Source organism: Leucopleurus acutus, assembly GCF_964270905.1.
Source record: "Leucopleurus acutus genome assembly, chromosome: 2".
NCBI classification, from domain to species: Eukaryota; Metazoa; Chordata; class Mammalia; order Artiodactyla; family Delphinidae; genus Leucopleurus; species Leucopleurus acutus.
Genome location: NC_139143.1, coordinates 48,344,516 through 48,363,980, shown reverse-complemented (window position 1 = coordinate 48,363,980; position 19,465 = coordinate 48,344,516). Strand labels below are relative to the sequence as shown.

The 19,465-nt window shown below is 36.0% G+C and overlaps 1 protein-coding gene across 1 annotated transcript in view; it reads right to left on the bottom strand.

Moving 5' to 3' along the window:
• Positions 1–347: 347 nt before the first annotated feature.
• The window catches only part of PPP2R5A (protein phosphatase 2 regulatory subunit B'alpha), a 92,109-nt gene continuing 72,991 nt past the window's right edge, over positions 348–19,465 (bottom strand). Inside the window, exons 4-13 of the mRNA XM_082832654.1 lie at positions 18,099–18,191; positions 14,586–14,716; positions 12,267–12,326; positions 11,232–11,340; positions 10,152–10,205; positions 5,020–5,070; positions 4,612–4,731; positions 4,396–4,523; positions 3,374–3,475; positions 348–1,577 (exon numbers count right to left, since the gene is read on the bottom strand). Coding sequence (XP_082688780.1) covers positions 1,445–1,577; positions 3,374–3,475; positions 4,396–4,523; positions 4,612–4,731; positions 5,020–5,070; positions 10,152–10,205; positions 11,232–11,340; positions 12,267–12,326; positions 14,586–14,716; positions 18,099–18,191 — 981 coding nt within the window. The 3' untranslated portion in view covers positions 348–1,444. The remainder of the gene's footprint in view (positions 1,578–3,373; positions 3,476–4,395; positions 4,524–4,611; positions 4,732–5,019; positions 5,071–10,151; positions 10,206–11,231; positions 11,341–12,266; positions 12,327–14,585; positions 14,717–18,098; positions 18,192–19,465) is intronic.

Sequence of the window (19,465 nt, the reverse complement as noted above, 5' to 3'; positions counted from 1 at the left end):
CCAGGGAAATCCCATGGGTCTATTTCCATTAAAACTATGTACATATGTACACACATTTAAGGTAAGTTAAACCCATCCTCCAAACATAAAGGGACATGAAGGAAGATGGAAGGATATCCTAGAACTTAGAATTTTATGTGAAATTCTATACAGCAGATATACTTTGGTAAATGGCTAGAACACTCGACTCTGGCACACAGTCTTCCTATTCTTTAACTGGTGTACAACCTGCAATTTGCCTTAAAATTTTCTCTATATACACGTATGTATGTACGTACGTACGTATGTATATATGTATGAATGAAGGGGGGCAGGCTTCTTCTGAGCGCCTAACCTTAGTGCTGAAAAAAAGCAAAGTCGACGTAAGGCAAAATACAAACATAGATTTATTAAATGCTGCTCAATCCCCCAATAAAGATCTTTCATTACAAAACAGTTTTCCACACAACTGCAAGTTAAGAGATTGGAATGGTACTCTGATAACAAAATGTGAGAAAATACTTGACCAAGTAGAAACATATACGACTTCTCTAGAGTCAGCTTTTTCAGAACCCTACAGAGGAAGCCTACTGCATTTCCTTTACACAAAGCCAGGCAGTGACAATGAGCGCTCTGCATCACCACACCGTGGGACTCAAAGCCTCCATCCCTGCATCAGGAGGTACTGGAGAAGGGCAGGTTGTGAGGACTGGAAAGGCCCTGCCTTCAGCCTTTGGGAGGAAGAGGAGGAATGAACTGAGAGGCAGGCTGTGTTCATGGCACTGCCCCCACTAATCTGTGCTCAGCGCTCTGGGGAGCTGCAGATGAAGGGGGATGTCCATAAGGATCGATCTGAAGAATTTGGTTTACGTTCCCAGCTTTTATTTATAATTTGTGCTTTAGAAAGCCTGGAAATTTAAGGTTTTGCTCAAATTCCAGAGTACAGTAATATCTCTGTGAAGGAAGGCTTAGGGCAAGTAATTCCCTCCGTCATATTTCTGGGAGAGATGAAGGAAGGGAAGGACAAGAATTACACCTTAGTTTTACTTTAGGAAAGTCTTTGTCCTGGGATGTAACTAAGGTCTGCAGCAATGTGAAAGCACGTTATCAAAGGGAAAAATACACAGAGCAGACTCTACTGTATCTATGTGCAACACAACCCAGACAGAATTCAAGTCATGATTCTTACCACTCCCGTAATGATTTCACTCATATCACTGATGATAAAGCTCATTCATTTCTGTGAAACTTCAGAAGAGGGACACAAATCAATGATTAGACAAAGGTTACAATATACTATGGCCATGATATAGCACAGAGCTATGTTGAGTCCATATATTTTTTTTCATTTACAGTTGCCAGAAAAAAAATTGGCCTTTTAATTACACTGATGAGGTTTCATAATTTTTACATATTTCAGAAAAGTGTACAAAACCACCTATCCAACGGAGGTGGAAGGCTTTTTTTATTCATCAGTTGTATTGCTGAGAATACTGTGCATGTTGTAAGCACTGTTCTGCTTTTCTAGAGCTTTCTTCAGCTTTAGCTCCTCCAATTTTTTCCATAATTCTTCACGTTCCAATTCCTTCTTTTTCTCCCTGTAAATCAAGACTTTTGCAGTTAGAAACTTTTATTTCAGAGCTTGGAGAAACATGCTGTTTGGCAGTTGGCTGGAGAACAGACTGTTCACTCACATGTCACTTAAATCCCTCTACTAAAGCATTTGAGACTGTATATTACCTAGAGCACCGCGTTACTCATCTTCATCTCCTGAGTGTAATACCACGTCTGTGTGGCTCCTGTACCGACGGAAAGCTATCGTTCGCCTTCCCTCCCTGCATTTTATCACCACCACCACCACGACTGTGGCATCTGTGCTTTATGGTTGGCAAAGTACTTAGTCACCCCTTGCAGTAAACCCCTTGCAGTGGGGTCTTGCCGACAGACTGAAGGGCTGGCCACGAGTCAGCCTGGAGCCGTTTCCAGGTGGAAGCCATATCCTTTTGGCTCCACGTCGCTAGCTGCCAACCAGTCTGTGTCTTACTATGTCTTGTCTCCTGCATGTCAGAAGGAGACTTTAAAGTTTGAATAACCTCGAAAAAAGCAAAACTCAAAATATGCTGCTTCAACTACTTAATTTCAGTTCTAAAGAGAACATTTCTGAATAACTTGGACCAAACTATTCTGAAGGGCTATATGAACATGTGAAAAAACCATGGGCTTACCGTTCTGCAGTTACATATGTTTTAAGGGGACTAAAGTGCTGATTTACGCAGCCAGTAAGATATAATGATCGCTCTTAGTTATGTGAAATATGCATTTTTCAAATATAAGTTTCATATGATCCTAGTCATTTTTCCTTCTTCACATTGCTTCCTGGGACTCAAACTATGTACCTAATTTCTATTCCTGCCTGAAAGATGCTATTTAAAAGAAATAGTGCATTGAGTTAGTTACTGATGGACTAGGATGGCCTTGAAGAAGAGAGATCCTTTCTCTACTTGCCACCAGAAAACCAGGACTAGGAACTTACAGTCAAAATAGATCAGCTTTTCCAAACAGAATAGTTAATACACTTATTAGAAATAAATAGGCTCAGGTACAGCAGTTATTGAAACTGAAATAAATATATGAGAAGGAAGTGATTTTTAGATTATTTTGTAGTAATTTATGAAATTTTCAAAAGGAGGTAATCACTAAGCCAAGTTCCTAAATGCTAATGTGTGCGACCATTTATTCACTAAAATATATACTGCAAGGAACAAAATGTCAGTAATAGTACTCAGCCACAGAAATATCCTTATGTGAGTTTCCCCTTCCCCAAAGGGAACTATACTGACTTTAAAATACCACTTTGTTAAAATGTGAAGCTTAAAAACTATCAAGTTATTGTGCAGGGAACAGATGAAGAATAAGCTCACTATGGAAGCCCATGTGGACAAAAGCAATTCTCCTAAATGTGAAAATAATTATGTAAAATAGTATTTAAAATCCAGCATAAATTGTATTTCACAATGCAGATGTTATCATACTGATAAAGTCTAAGGCTCAGAATGAGATAAACAGAATTTATGATCCACATTAAAATCATAATCTAACCATTAGGAGTTTACCTGGAAATGACTTTAAAGTACTTATTAGAGACATTCAAATTGAAATGCTAAATGTAATTGGCTTTTTTTCTTTTTTGAATTTTATTTTATACAGCAGGTTCTTATTAATTATCTATTTTATACATGTTAGTGTATATATGTCAATCCCAATCTCTCAATTCATCCTACTGCAGCAATTGGCTTCTTAAACATAATTTTAACTTAGAATACCTTATTGGACTGAATCACATTCAACTAATCTAAAATGTACAGATAAGTCTATAAATAAAAATGTCAAATACCTTTGTCTTTCAGCTTTGTATGAACTAGTAAGATCATCGAAAAGCTTGCCGTTCATCTCCATGAGGGTTTTCAGCACATTGTACACCAGTGCTACAATGGTCCTAAAATGAAAACAAGCCAGTGCTGGGTTACTGATGCTACTAACAGACGGGAAATGTAACACTATCATCTCTGAAATGGGTTAGATGCTAGCTGACTCAGTCAATCCGTTTTAGAGCTGACAAACTGAAGTTCAAGAAGTTTAGTAATTTGCTCAAGGTCACACAGCCAGTGGTAGTAGAGATGGTCGGTCTGATTCCAAAACTCCTTCCATGATACAGTCCTTCCCACTGTATCATGCTTAGATTAAACCCTAAAAATGTTATGGTCAGCTTCCTGTCTGCTCTAGAGTCTACTATCACAAACCCTGAGTAACAGCATTAAAAGAAATTTGAAAAAGATCCAATTACCGTAACTTGTAAGAAGAAAAGTAAAACACAGGATAAGGGTGTTACAGAATTTAGAATGTATGCAATCTAAACATCACTGATGTGACCTTGAGCACTGAAGCTTCTCCCTGGGCTAGGCCAGCTATGGAGGTGAGACTGGATACTGGCAGCACACAGTCGCATGTGCATCCTCTGCAGATGTTGGGTTGGTCTCCCCAACAGGGTTTAACCACACACTGGTACAGAATGTCACACCAGACAGTCCCTAGATTTGCAATTCTAAGTTGAAATTAAGAACATACAGGAGTTCAGGGTTTCTGAGCAAGAGCCACCCATTCTCCTTGCTTGGCCCTGCAATAAACCTTTCTCTGCTCCAAAAAAAAAAACAAACAACAAAAAAACCCCAGAACATACAGACACACATACAACTTCATAAAACTCAGTGCAGAATAGAATAAAACTATGTGACGTTAACCTTGGGATCAATTCCAAATCTGTACAGGTTTCATAAGTATGAGTTATGAGATCAAATGACAAAGAGGTCAAAAAAACAAAAACACAAAAATAACACAATCAACATAAAAGACACTTACGGATTCCAGTGTTCTTTGGAGATTTTGTACAAACTGCCAAACATAATTGGCAGAATTTTATCAATATTCTCCTCAATCAAACTAAGAATATATTCATTGTTCCAGAAGTACAGTGCCCTTTCTGCAACCTAAAAAAAGACATTTAGAAATGTCAAAACTAAAAGAGAAAAGAAGTAATAGTATAAAATAAAAACGGCTTCACTGAAAACATCATACCTGAAAATGAGAACTGGATACACACTTGGATATCTGCTTAAAAAGGGGCTCTTCAATTTTTTTGAATTGTGTTGGTTCAATGACATCTAAGATTTCTTCAATTTCTCCTAAAAACATCACCTAGGTTAAAAAAATTTTCTTTTAAGAAACATGACAAATTACATGATGTTAATATAGAAAACACAAATGAGAAGGTTAACCTACAAATTAAACAGTGGATGAAAAAACTCTTGACAGTATACGCAATTTACTATGATGTACAGATATTCTACCAAGTCTCTCTAATCCCCACAGAACATCTCCCGCTTGGTAGCAGTGATGATACACCCAGCCCAAAGAAGCATGGTTTATAGCCCTGAGATTGAGAAGTTCTAATAAAATGCACTGATTTTGTTGAATGAAATGCACCTCTTTCTGACTGCATGTTTTTGGCCAAAATTTCAACAATCCTCTGATCACCTGCAAAAAAGGGAAAAGTTTATTTAGCATGAATTAAGCAAAGAAGCTGGTTAATCTCAGGAAATTTTAAATAATTGTGATAATATCAATATTCATTCTGAAGGAGAACAACAGTATTCAATAACTATGTATATCCCCTTACTCTGCTCAGCTTTAGACTTCTACCAATTCAACAGATACTTATTGAGTGCCTTTGTACCAGATACTGTTCTAGGTGCCAGGGACACACTGATGAGTAAGACAGAAGGAGGTCCCTGATTTTCATGAAGCAGGAAGACCAACATAAGTTAGTAATTAAACTTATAAATAAAATAATTTTAATAGTAGTAAGTGCTACTTTCTACTAAGAAAATAAAGTATGAGATAATGACTTGGTGGGGTGAGGAAGGGAGGTTATTTTAAGGAGAAATTAAGGAACAGATAATTCCTGTTATTTAAACCATTATGAAGCACCCAAAAAAGCCAGAAAGCTTCCCAATTTATTTCATGGCTGGCACAGTCTTGATAACCCAAATACAACAAAACAAGCGATTGTGAATTTAAGTAAACATAGTTGCAAAAATCTGTATTAAACCAAATATAACAGTATATTAACAGAATGCTGCTACCTACCCAATAACTTATTCCAGAAATTCCAGGATGGTTCAACTCATTATAGTTATAGGTTAAAAGGGGGAAAAAAAAACTGTATGATCATCTCAAAAGATTTTGAACAGTTATTTGATTTTTTGATTGATTATATATTCTGATAACAATTTAGTAAGCTAGAACTAAGAATTTATCAGAAACCATCAGCAATCAACTTATATAATGGTCTCTTGGAAATTGGCAGTAAAACCATTTGGGCCTGGTGCTTTTGTGGAAATAAATCTCTGACAGCCTTTTAAGTAAATTTAGTTATTGGTCTTGTCTAGTAATGAACACTCATCCAAATTAAAACTGGGGAAGAACACTGTTCTGGAGCCAATCCAGTAAGATAAGAATCTGATGAATAATGTTGAAAAGGGATATCAGAATTATACTTATTTGTCTAAGTGTATGATAATTATATACCGCTTAAATATTAAAAGATGAAAAATTACTAGAATGAGTAGGAAAATTCAATATGTGGTCAGATAAAAGATAAGTATGTAAAAATCAATACCTTTTAAAACAAAGTATCAGTTACAATAATCAGAGAAAAATAATTAGAACAGTAAGGTAGCATGGAAACTGACAGAGAAGATATATGACACAGAGGAATATCTAGACAGACTCAAGTATATATGAGGTTTTAATATATGACAAAGGTGGCATTTCAGTTCCTGGGAAACAGCTGAATTAGTCAATTAATTGGTGGTACTTGAACTGGTGGCTCACCAGTTAGGAAAAAAATGTAGCTCCTTTGGTAGGCAGACTCCTGAAATGATCTCCTATGATCCTTACTTCCTGAATTCACACTCTTGTGTAGTTGAGCCCTTCCCTGAAGTGTGGACTGGCCTACTGACTTGCCTCTAACCAACAGAATGTGGCAAAAGGGACAGAATGTCACTTCCATGAGAAATTTACAAAAGACTGTGACTTCCATCTTATGAGCAGACTCTCTAGGGCCTTCTTGTCTTGCAAGCTTTGATAAAGCAAGCTGCTATGTTGGAAAGGCCCAAGTACCAAGGAATTGAGGGTGGCTGCTGGCCAACAGCATCTGAGAACCAAATGCTAACAACAGTCACATGAACTCAAAAGCAGATCCTTATCTGAGACTTTATATGCAACCCTATACCTGGCCAACACCTTGACTGCAGCCTTGTGAGAAACCCTGAGGCAGAGGACACAGCTAAGTCATGCCTGGATTCCTGATTCACAGAAACTGTGCAATAATAAATGTTTGTTGTTTTAAGCCATGAAATTTTGTGATAATTTGTTATGCAGCAATAGAAAACTAAAACAATTCCTTACCCGTGTCACACAAAAATTTCAATTTCAAATGGTGGAGTGGGTTGAATGGTGGCCCCCAGATATGTTCATGTCCTAATCTCTGAAATCTATGAATGTGACTTATTTGGAAAATGGGTCTGTACAGATATAATTAAGGATCCCAAGATGAAAGCACCCTGGGTTATCTGGGTGGGCCCTAAATCCAATGACAAGTATCCTTGTGAGAGATAACACAGAGGAGAGACCGAAGAAGAGGCAGCAATGTGATATTGGAGCGATGCAGCCACAAGCCAAGAACACCTGGAGACACCAGAAACTGGAAGAGGCAAGGAACGGAATCTCCCCTAGAGCATCTGGAGGGAGTGCAGCCCTGCCGACACCTTGATTTTGGACTTCTGGCCTTCAGAACTGTGAGAGAATAAATTTCTGTTATTTTAAGCCACCAAGGTTGTGGTAATTCGTCATGGCAGCCCTAGGAAACTATTATAGATGGAATAAAGTTTTTACACGTAAAAACTAAATCCATAAAATAACTAGAATATGATACTAGAGAGTATTTTTATAATCTCAAAGGGTAGAAAGATTTTACTTAGCATGACATCAAGGCCAGAAGCCATAATAATGAATAGATTCCACTACATAAAAAATTTTTAGTTCTTTAAAAAGGCAAATATTAAAAACAGTATATTCAAAGTTAAAAGGAAAACTCCAAATGGGTAAAAAAATTTGCAAAATCTAATAGGCAAAGGCTTAAAAGTAGGCAAAGGACACAAATATAAATGACTAATAACCATATAAAAGGATGGCTGTAATAATTTTAAAAAGCCAATTAAAATATTTCATACCTATTAGACTAGCAAAAATTTAAAACAATATTCAGCACTGGCTGATAAGGGAAAATAGGCACCTTCCCACACTGTACTCTTTGACCCAGCAATATGGTTTTAATTTCAGTAATTTGGTTTTATATTTTTTTGAATTTTATTTTATTCTATTTTTATACAGCAGGTTCTTATTAGTTATCCATTTTATACATATTAGTGTATACATGTCAATCCCAATCTCCCAAGTCATTCCACCACCACCACCCCCACCACTTTCCCCCCTTAGTAATTTTTAAAAATTTTACATACAGTAAAATTTTTTCTTTTTTTGGTGTACAGTTCTCAGGGTTTTTTATACACAGATTTTTTTTTTTTTGTAACCAACATTACAGACAGGACACAGAATAATTCCAATACCCTAAAACATCCCCACACCCAGCGACATGCTTCTAACAATGAAAACTCCAATAACTCAAGTGTCCATGAATTGGGGATTGATTAAATATGTTATGATAATCCATATAATGGAATTTGATGTGACCAGTGAAAAAATGAAGCAGATTAATACGGAAAGATATCCACATTATATTGACAAGTGAAAAAACCTAGTCAGCACTGTCCCACTGTTTAACCTATACATAAATATATGTACAGAAAAAAATTTATAGAAATATATTCACCAATTTATATGGTTATCTTTAGGGGATCCGATTTTAAGGAACTTCCTCCACATTATGCTTTATGATTTTGTCTTGTGTGAACCAAATTAACACACTACTTTCATAAGTGGAAGTAACAATAAAGTCATTTCCATTTTGGAAAATAAAATAATTTCAATAGAAGATCTAGGGACATAAAGAATGTAATAAACTACCTAAAGCTCTGACTTACTTACAATTTGTAGGAAGCTTTGGTATGAATGCCAGGCTCCTAGAAAATGAGTATTAGGGCTCAAACCCAAGTACCATGGCCTTAATTTTGGTGCTAGAATGGCCTATAGTAGAAATTACAAGATCTCTGTATCTACAGATCTCTATGAATTGAAAAATATTCTCCTTTGTCAACTTGGACATTTTACCTCCTCATGCTGCTCCTATTTCTATTAACCCAGCTCATCTAAGCCAAGTGTCCGGCCCTCATCTCTCTCCCTAACCTTTTACTCTATAAAAAGAAATCAGCTGTCTCCCCGATCCACTCCATATTAACTTAATTATATTTATTTCTGTTTATTATTCACCAAGCATGAACCATGTTATGGGTTTCCTTTGTCTCAATTCTAATGAGAGTTATCATGGATTTGCATTAAGTTTTACTTCACTTTAGAGGTTTATGTGATTTCATGTAAATACTGGGCTTCTAATTCTCCTATTTGTCTTTAAAAACTGTTTTTAGCTGTTTCCAGAAAGAACTGCAAGCCTAAAAAGTCTAAACTCTAAACATCAGGGAGTGGAAAAATATCTTTCGTTCCTTTACACAGACAAAGCTCAAGTCAAAGGGAGAACACTAAGTACATAATTTTTTTCAAGTGCCCCTAGCCTCAGAAAACTCTAATATAAAGAAAATCATATAATTTAAATCCTTCAAACCCCTTGCTATTCTTCAAGAACCGTTAGTTTAAATATTTAGGATACCTAGAAAACACTCTCTCAAAATACTTACTTCACCAAGGTTAAAATGTTGTTTTCTATGTTTTTATCCTTTTCTGTTTTTCCCTGAACTTATCTTTTGTTTTTCTGAAATCTTCAAATTTTCATGATATTTTTATTCTCTCCTGAATCTTTGTATTATAGACAATTAGTAAGCAGCAGAATTCAAAGACTGAATTGCTATGTTGATTCATAAAGTAAACAATCTTTAATTCCTAGATTATATCTTAATCACCAAAGGCAAGGAAATGTTTTCAATCCCTATCATGTGGTTTACTGTTAATAAGAAGGGAAATCCTATTTCTAAAGAAAACACAAAACTCAAGGGAATAGTTTTGGGACCCTTAAAGTATGTTTTAATTTCAAAAGGTGAATGAAGATTAAAAAGACTATCACTGAAGGTACCATGTATATAAAATTTCACTGTAGTCGTTTGATCCTGTCCTCACACATCTTAACTACTATATATTAACTTTAATCTACATTTAAGTTACTCAAGACATATATTATAACTCATGAGAGCTCCCCATCCCAATCTTGTTCTCTGAATACAGATTAACCTCACTTTCCTTCTTCTAAATGATTTTAGTTTAAAATATATTACTACTACTGTTTGGTACTCTATAAGGGAATAAAGAAAGCTAAAATAAAATGCTACAATGTAGACCAAAAACATAAAAATAAGTAAAACACTTACAGGTTCTGTTAGTGTTGTATCTTTCTCCAGGAACTGTACAACACAGTAGGCTAGCTAAAATACAAGGGACAGTTTATAAATATTACTGAATGAAATAACATTTAGTAATGCAGGATTTTTATATTTAGCTAACAAAACTACCTCATTTTGACAAACTTTATCGTAATATATAAAAATGAATATACTCATAATTGTGCAAGTAACTTCTACTTCAAAAAAGATGTCCTTGGGCTTCCCTGGTGGCGCGGTAGTTGAGAGTCCGCCTGCCGATGCAGGGGACGCGGGTTCGTGCCCCGGTCCGGGAAGATCCCACATGCCGCGGAGCGGCTGGGCCCGTGAGCCATGGCCGCTGAGCCTGCGCATCCGGAGCCTGTGCTCCGCAACGGGAGAGGCCACAGCACTGAGAGGCCCACGTACCGCAAAAAAAAAAAAAAAAAGTCCTTTTTTCAGTAGTAACTTCTGAATATTAAGTTAACTGAAATATTAAAGAAAATGCAGTTGGACATATCAATCTTTCGATATCATTTAGGTGGCAGACCAGTTCTTTGGGGAATTAAAAGCACTGCCTTTGTCTTACAAATCAGAAGTGTAAACTATAGCACACTAAATTAATAGATACTTACACAGATAAATAAAGTTGACTGAAATAAGACTAGAGCTAACATTTTAGTTTTTCAGCATGTTCCTAACATGTACGCCTATGCCGATATGATAGTATTCTTTGAGTATTAATAGAGGAAACTAAAACCATTCTCTAACTAGGTCACTGAGGCTAGATGGAACATTCTGCAGATATGTGGGATTTATCAAAGTCACACAGTGAGTTAGGTCAGGGCCTGGACCAGAACAGAACTTGATCTTTCCTATATCTATACTTACAGTTCATTCAACTTATTTAAGAACACTAAATATCATAATGCTTTAAAAATTATGATATAGTAAAAATTTGCTTTGGGCAACTTACAAAAGCAAATTGCTTAAATATACTTAAAATTGCCACCTCAATACTTCTCAGTTTCTCTGCCTTTATATCAGTCTTTGAAACAAAATTCATTTCACCTGAAATCTCCTGCAACTTACCTGAGCATGAAACAAAGCTAATCCTTTTGCAGTATGCATAGGAATAAGAACCTTCATTAGAAATTGTTTATGTTCTGCTTTCAGTGGCAATGCAAAGCCATTGATAATACTGGAGGGAAAAAAAGGCAGGGGAAGGGTTACGTAGTTACTACTTTATTTCTAAAAGTTATTACATCCCCAAGTACCTAGGAACTGCTCTGCTTCAGTCCTGGTGTTGAATGACTTACTCATCTGCAAACTACGTTAGACTATCACTATGAAGTCTGCTCCTTTAAGTCATTCAGTGATCCCAAAAGAAAACGAGGACTGCCAATTTAATGTCCCAGTAAGCAACTTTATGTCTTCTATAAAGCCTATCACTTATTCATGCCTTTATTTTTCTTCTCTAAAGCACCGGAGAGTCAATATCACAATATTGTTAGAATTTTCAATATATTCTAAAGTAAATGGGTAGTTTCTCTTACTTTATTGAAAGATCTGAAATTAAGAAGTAGTTCTCTCCATAATCATTCTCTAAGTATTAACAGAGGAGACAAAAACCATTGTCTAAACATAAATAGAGGGTCTAAACTTCTCTCACGTTAATACTGCTATGTGGTGAATAAGGAAGGCAAAAATGTTCATATAAACTAAAATCAAAGGCTGTAGATTCTTCTAAAAAGAACAGATGTACAGGAATGATCTATCAACACCTGAACAAGAATTCCTGTAACTTCACCAAAGATTCACTGTAACTTATTTCATCTCTTCCCAATCAGATCCTATAGGTTTCTGAGGCAGTCTGGCAAAGATCAGGCATAAAAATATGCCACAGCTTCAAAAGCACAAGTCTATTCTGAAACAGATGTCTTGCATGGCACTATTTTAATATGCTGACCCCCTAAAAAGCTATAATAAGAATTCAGTTGAGAAACTATGCCTTATACTATATATTCAAACTCTAAAATATGAAATAATTTCTCCAATCCCAGCTATTTTAATACAGAAAGCATTCAAAGTTACTTAATTCTTAAAAAGAACAAAAAACTGACCTACCTTCCTAATATTTCAAGGAGTTCAGCAACACCATTGAAATGCTCTGTTTCATATATAAACCTAAATTTAAAATAAAGATAGATATAAAGAAAAATCAAACATCAGAAAATTAAACTGAGAGAAAGATGTAGGAAGGTACAAAGAAATCTAAGGGGCAAATATAAGAAATGTTCAAGCACACTTTAGGAATGAATTCTTTGTAAGCTATTTTGCCCCCAGTTACTTCTTAGCAATCTTATAAAAGGTCTATTTCCTATTAAACCACATATACTTTTGCTAAAATTTGCTATATATTAAGATAACAATATAATTTCATCTGGAATATTTTATTTTACTTTAAAATTTATAAGAAAGATGGGTCTTCTCAAAGAAATACTTTTTAAAATAGGAAACCTCTACTCATACATAGGTAACTCTAAGAGAAAAGGACTCATGTAATAAAGCCACTTTTACTCAGAATTTCTCTAAGCCTAAACTACACAGGCTGACTAGCTTTCTAAGATTAGGGTCGCCTTTAAAGTAGGGAGTCATAGACTCAAATGATGACAGGATAGGCAGGGAAGATACCATAAATGATGGGCAGGGCCCCAGAGAGAACGACAGAGAGCTGGACAAAGATGCTCTCTCTAGAGGAGGCAATGTTTCTCATCTCTGACTGTTACAGTGTGAAAATGCTAGCCTAATTTTGCCACATTGTCAACTCAAACAAACCAAACCTGAAATTTGGGTATTAAAGCAAAATCTCCTAATCTGAAGCAACTACTCAATAGATTTCATTGATAAAGTAATCAAAAGATAAATTTAATTAGCTTTGTCAGAAAATTGAATGAAAATACTGCCAAGAGCTACTGATTTAAATAGTATTTATACAAAATTTTTTAAACAAGTGCTCAAATAGATAACCAGACAAACTCTCCTCTCAATAAATTTTAAACATCAGTAACACTGGTATTATCTATTAAAAACTGTCTTCATTAATACTATCCATTTAGATGAGAAGTTACAAGAAAAAGTTAGATGCAATCAAATGATATCCATAAAACAGGCTAAAAATGACTCAAATACTATCAGTTAAGTTTCAGACTTTAAAAATTAACCTATTGCACTGCTGGTGGGAATGTGAATTGGTTCAGCCACTATGGAGAACAGTATGGAGGTTCCTTAAAAAACTACAAATAGAACTACCATATGACCCAGCAACCCCACTACTGGGCATATACCCTGAGAAAACCATAATTCAAAAAGAGTCATGTACCAAAATGTTCATTGCAGCTCTATTTACAATAGCCTGGAGATGGTAACAACCTAAGAGCCCATCATCGGATGAATGGATAAAGAAGATGTGGCACATATATACAATGGAATATTACTCAGCCATAAAAAGAGACGAAATTGAGCTATTTGTAATGAGGTGGATAGACCTAGAGTCTGTCATACAGAGTGAAGTAAGTCAGAAAGAGGAAGACAAATACCGTATGCTAACACATATATATGGAATTTAAGGAAAAAAAATGTCATGAAGAACCTAGGGGTAAGACAGGAATAAGACACAGACCTACTGAAGAGCGGACTTGAGGATATGGGGAGGGGGAGGGGTGAGCTGTGACAGGGCGGGAGAGGGCCATGGACATGTATACACTAACAAACGTAAGGTAGATAGCTGGTGGGAGGCAGCCGCATGGCACAGGGATATCGGCGCGGTGCTTTGTGACCACCTGGAGGGGTGGGATGGGGAGGGTGGGAGGGAGGCGGACGCGGGAGAGAGGAGATATGGGAACATGTGTGTGTGTGTGTGTGGCTGATTCACTTTGTTGTAGGGCAGAAACTAACACACCATTGTAAAGCAATTATACCCCAATAAAGATGTTAAAAAAAAAAAAATTAACCTAAAGGAGCTTCCCTGGTGGTGCAGTGGTTAAGAATCCGCCTGCCAGTGCAGGGGACACAGGTTCGAGCCCTGATCCGGGAAGATCCCACATGCCGCGGAGCAACTAAGCCTGTGTGCCACAACTACTGAGCCTGCGCTCTAGTGCCTGCGAGCCACAGCTACTGAGCCCGCGCACTACAACTACTGAAGCCCCATACCTAGAGCCCATGCTCCGCAACCAGGAGAGCCACCGCAATGAGAAGCCCATAAACCACAACGAAAGAGTAGCCCCCGCTCGCTGCAACTAGAAAAGCCTGCATGCAGCAATGAAGACCCAACGCAGCCAAAAAATAAATAAATAAATTTATTTTAAAAAACCTAAAAGAACTGGAATAAAAAGAAAATATGGAAGGGAAAAAAAAGTGCTGTATATGAATATACAACCAATTTACCTGAGGAAAATGTTGTTAATTTGTTTTCTGATGAATGCTCTTAATCCAAGAAATTTCCCATAAATTCGATGCAGAACGGTCTTCAGGAAGTCGCGTTCTCTGGGATCTTCACTATCAAAAAGCTCCAGGAGCTTTAAAAAAAATCTGAGAAATTACTTTTTAAAAATAATCGAGCTAAAACTTCACTCTATTCTAATTTTGATTTTAAGATAATCCACAAAAGCTTTAAAAGTTTTAAAAAGATTCTGCCTCATCAGATTGACTTTATTCTTGCTAAATAATGAAATAAAGAAAAGCTTATGGAGTATTTTTTTAATTTCATTTTGAAAAATGACACACAATAAATAATATAAACACTTCAAGAAGTGGAATATTGTTTTCTGGCCTTGCCACTCATTTTAAAATGCTGACCTACTCCTGACTACTAAACACGGCTCATAATTTTAAAGGGTTGAAATGTGAGAGATTTTTAAATGTTTTTTGATAGTATGTCAAAACTACATACAGAATCTTAAGCTTGTAGACCACAAATTGTTAAATAAATGAAGTTTAAAAAATACACATGCACAAATGCGTATTTCTAGTTTACTAGGCAAATTTATACAAACTAAGGCTTCTTTTTTTATGTGATCTTACACTAAAAACATTCAAGTCACCATGCCAACAGCTCAAAGATTAATATTTAGTTAATAGGTAAAATATTGGTAGATATATGCTAACAGAGTGAAAATCATTCATGAAATTACAGTGAAATAAAAGATGAGACTACAGATTTTTATTTAAAGTCAGCTTAGCAAATGGCTGAAAAATTTTAAACCAGTTCAAATTGGCCAAATCAGCATTTTCCTACACCTCTACACAACTCTTCAGCAAAGGCAGGACAAAGAGATCTTTGAAAAATTTTAAATCAAAAGCTCAAATTTCCATTTTAAAACGGTAAAGAAACTGAAATTCTTCAGTCAAAAAAAAGTATTACTATATTTTAAATGAAACACTGGATTTTCTTAGGAAAAAATATACAAAACCTCTCTTTATAGAATACAATTACCTATGAAGTTGTCAAGGAATTTTATGTTCTGTACTTTGGGATTGATAATTACAGTCATGATGGCATGCTCTGAACCTTAAGTTCTTTTTCCATTCTGTCTTGAATTATATGTAATTGTTTACATGTGTATCTCTTCTACAAGAGTGGGTATTCTTTGAGAGTAGTGATGACTTTAGTCACATTTATATAACCCTAAAGTGTCTGGCTTATAGTTTGCATTTGTCGTTTGCTAGATTATTAAGTACTGCATGCGGCTCCAGCAAAAAATATCCACAGAGTATGAGAATTTATGTTAATATACCTAATTAAGTCACTTTAAATTATTCTAATTAAAATAGCTAAACTATTCACTTAAGACACTCAAATCCAAGTTCTGATGTTGGGTTTACTTGGAAGATATGCTTTGAAATTAATAAAAGGAACCCTTAATTGTTAAGGTTCCTATGTCTAATTCAAGAACAAACATAATGTAATACAAGTTGATCCTCAGGGTCAACGTAAAATAGTAGAGAACAGTTGTTAGCTAAGTGTCAAATCTATTTAAATAAGTTATTTTGAAATATTACAATCTAAATAAAACAATCTATTTATATATAATCAAATATAATCAAATCCTGATTGTGCCATTTTCTAGCTCTGTGAATTTGGATATGGTCTAGCTCTTTATATAAAAGCATATAAGGACAGTGCCTGGCACATAAAAAGCACTCAATAATTCTTAGCTTCCTTCTTCTGAAATCCTATGATTTGAACATAACCTGGAACTACACACTTGTTTTCTTCTCTTGAAATGATAAATGTCCAAATTTATACTTTAGATTTTTCTCCTGTACTTGTAAGTCTTAAACTTACCACCTAATCAAATAATTTCAAAATACAAAAGCTGAGAATTCTCATAGTAATATTTATGGAAGCAACATACTAAGAATACCTCAGAGCAGTGATCTGTGAAATCACAGTGATATAAACTGCTAGAAACAAATTATTGGGCCTTGGCTTCTCAGATAATTCAGGCACTCAGAGTAGAATGTAGAAAATGGATCCTACCCTACCAGTTTTCTTGTTCTCCCTCAAATCCACTGAATAATCCAGCAGCCAAAACACCTCAAGCTCCAGAGTGAGGAAGCCCTAAGGCAATTGTTCCACTCAACCTGCTATTATCTTAAATACAATTTAACATGGCATTACTGAAGTTGCTTAATACACTGTATTCCTTCTGTAGCACACAAGAGCTATAGAAGGAAATAAATATGCATTCATTTGCAATTACCAAAATAACATAGCTCCATTTAATCTGACTGCTTTTAACTTGTTATTGAAATGAAATTAACATTTTACTGTTAACACACACCTAATATTTCTTCATAGTTTATGAAGAACTACTTGAATGGCTGAAGGACATATTCTTGACAATATTCTTCATTTATCAATACTTCACAGCTACTAGTCAAAATACTTTATCTGGTAATTACAGGAAATGACCAAAAATGAACTCCAAATATGTGGAACTCATGCTTGTATAATCTTTATGCTAGGGGACACACAATGGTGGGAAGAGGGCAGCAAACGTCCTTGTAATGATCTTTAATCCTGGCCTCAGCACTTCATTACAACCCTTCCACCCATCTCCTACCTTTCTTTAAAATGCTAATTAGTTTAGAAGAGGAGAATTCCTAATGAGACCCAACTTACAGATACGTATTTCAAAAGAGAAAATGGACCCACAGAGGTTTGGTCTACTTCACAATTTTGTCTAGGGCCAGCAAAGACCACATAGTTAAAAAGAGGCCTTTAAATTGTTGAAAAGATTTTGAAAATAAAAATAAACACATTCTGAGAAACTAATTTTGAGTATTTAAGGTTCCAAAAGAACCAACTAATAATCAACTTATAAAAAGAAAGAAGGTATCACACATGTTTAACTCTATCTCCTTTTCTTCTTAAAGATCCCATTTTATCTGTGGTTTAGGAACTGGGTGGCTAGAATGCCTAAGATGGGAAGGGGGGAAAAAAAAAGGAAAGGTAAGTGACACTTGATGATAAGAAAGGAGCATAAAGCCCAAACTTCTAACAATAATTCCATTTCTATTTTTTCCACCCTCTGTCATTTCAAAGTCACAGTGCTTAGAACCATATGTCAAGTTCAAGCTCAAAGACTTAAAAATTTTAAAAAAGGTTTCCCCCCTAGTTATACCAAATTTTCTAAGTTAGATATTCCAGAAAGGCTTGCTCTATGAGGATTTAGGATTGGATAGGATAATTTGATTGATTTCACTAGAAGGCCACCCTTGATTAAAAAATACTCTTGTGTTCTCAAAGCTACTTACTTTTATTTTCATTGCCTGGCAAGAATATTAAGTGCTGTTAAACAGAAATCCTTAAAGTTTTGAAAGACTATTTTAATCACAAGTTAATAAATCATTGCTAAGATGAATATAAAAATTTAAGACAGAAGAATTCCTTACCTGTTGTACAAACTTCTGATCAATGTATCGCTTTGCAATGCTAGGCTGGAAATCAGGGCTCTCCAAAAACCTTAAGAAGAATTCATACACCAACTACAAGACAAAGTGAAATAAAAGCTAAGCTGGTGCCTATAAAATTTTACCTTAAGTCATTACTTCACACCAAAAACATACCTCCCTTACCAACTTAGTAAGGATATTTCAGATCTCATTAAAAAACGTCATGAGTTGGTAACAGTTTTTTAAAAACTAAATACATATGCACAGTTTGGTCTCCTAAGCTAGTAGATTTTGGGATTTATTTATTGTGTTGCATCATTCATTGAAAATATTAACTTACAGGAGCCAGAAAACAAAGATAATGCCTATAAAATATTTAATTTAGAAGACTATTTTGCACTCCATACTCACTGGGAACCCTTCTCCAGTGGACCACTAACCTACCTCAGCTTAATCTCCAGAGTTCCTTAAATGCAGGATCAGAAACCTCCAGGTAAGAGTAAACTGAATTATAAGGGGCAGTGTATCAATACCAACTAAAAAAAAAGAGAAAAACTTCAAGTCTTTCTATAAAACTACAGTGGGAAAAAATCCACACTTGGGAAGTAATGAACCAAATCATATAAGTACAGGGCTCAGGAAGAAATGTCTGTGCACCACAGTGAATAAACTAGAAGTCCTAACAAGCCTTCTACTAAAAAGTGCCAAACATCTTAAAAATACAGTATTCCCCGCTTAACCATGGGAGCTAAGTTCCAAGACCCCCCCACTGGATGACTGAAACCTCAAATGGCACCAAACCCTATTTTCTGTTCATATCTTCTAACCACAAATTTAATGACTTTTCCATCTTAACTAAGCACTGTGGGCATAACTTTTGCAGTCTGAGGTGTGACAGCAAAACTAGCACGATTCGGGACTTCCCTGGTGGCGCAGTCGTTGGGAGTCCGCCTGCCGGTGCGGGGGACGCGGGTTCGGGCCCTGGTCCGGGAGGGTCCCGCATGCCGCAGAGCGACTGGGCCTGTGAGCCACAACTGCTGAGCCCGCGCGCCACGGCTGCTGAGGGCTGCGCGCCTGGAGGCCTTGCTCTGCAGCAGGAGAGGCTGCCGCAGTGAGGGGCCCGCGCACCGCAATGGGGAGTGGCCCCTGCTCGCCGCAACTGGAGGGGGCCTGTGCACAGCAACGAAGCCAAAAACAAATAAAAATATTTAAAAAAAAAAAAAAAAAAAACTAGCACGATTCTTTTCCTTCCTCAGAATTTCACAGATAGAAGATTCATTCTTACCATAGATCTTAGCAACCTCAGCATATGCTTTTTTCCTTTCCTTATTGAGAACTTTCGCCTTTTGCTTAAAGGAAGCACTTTA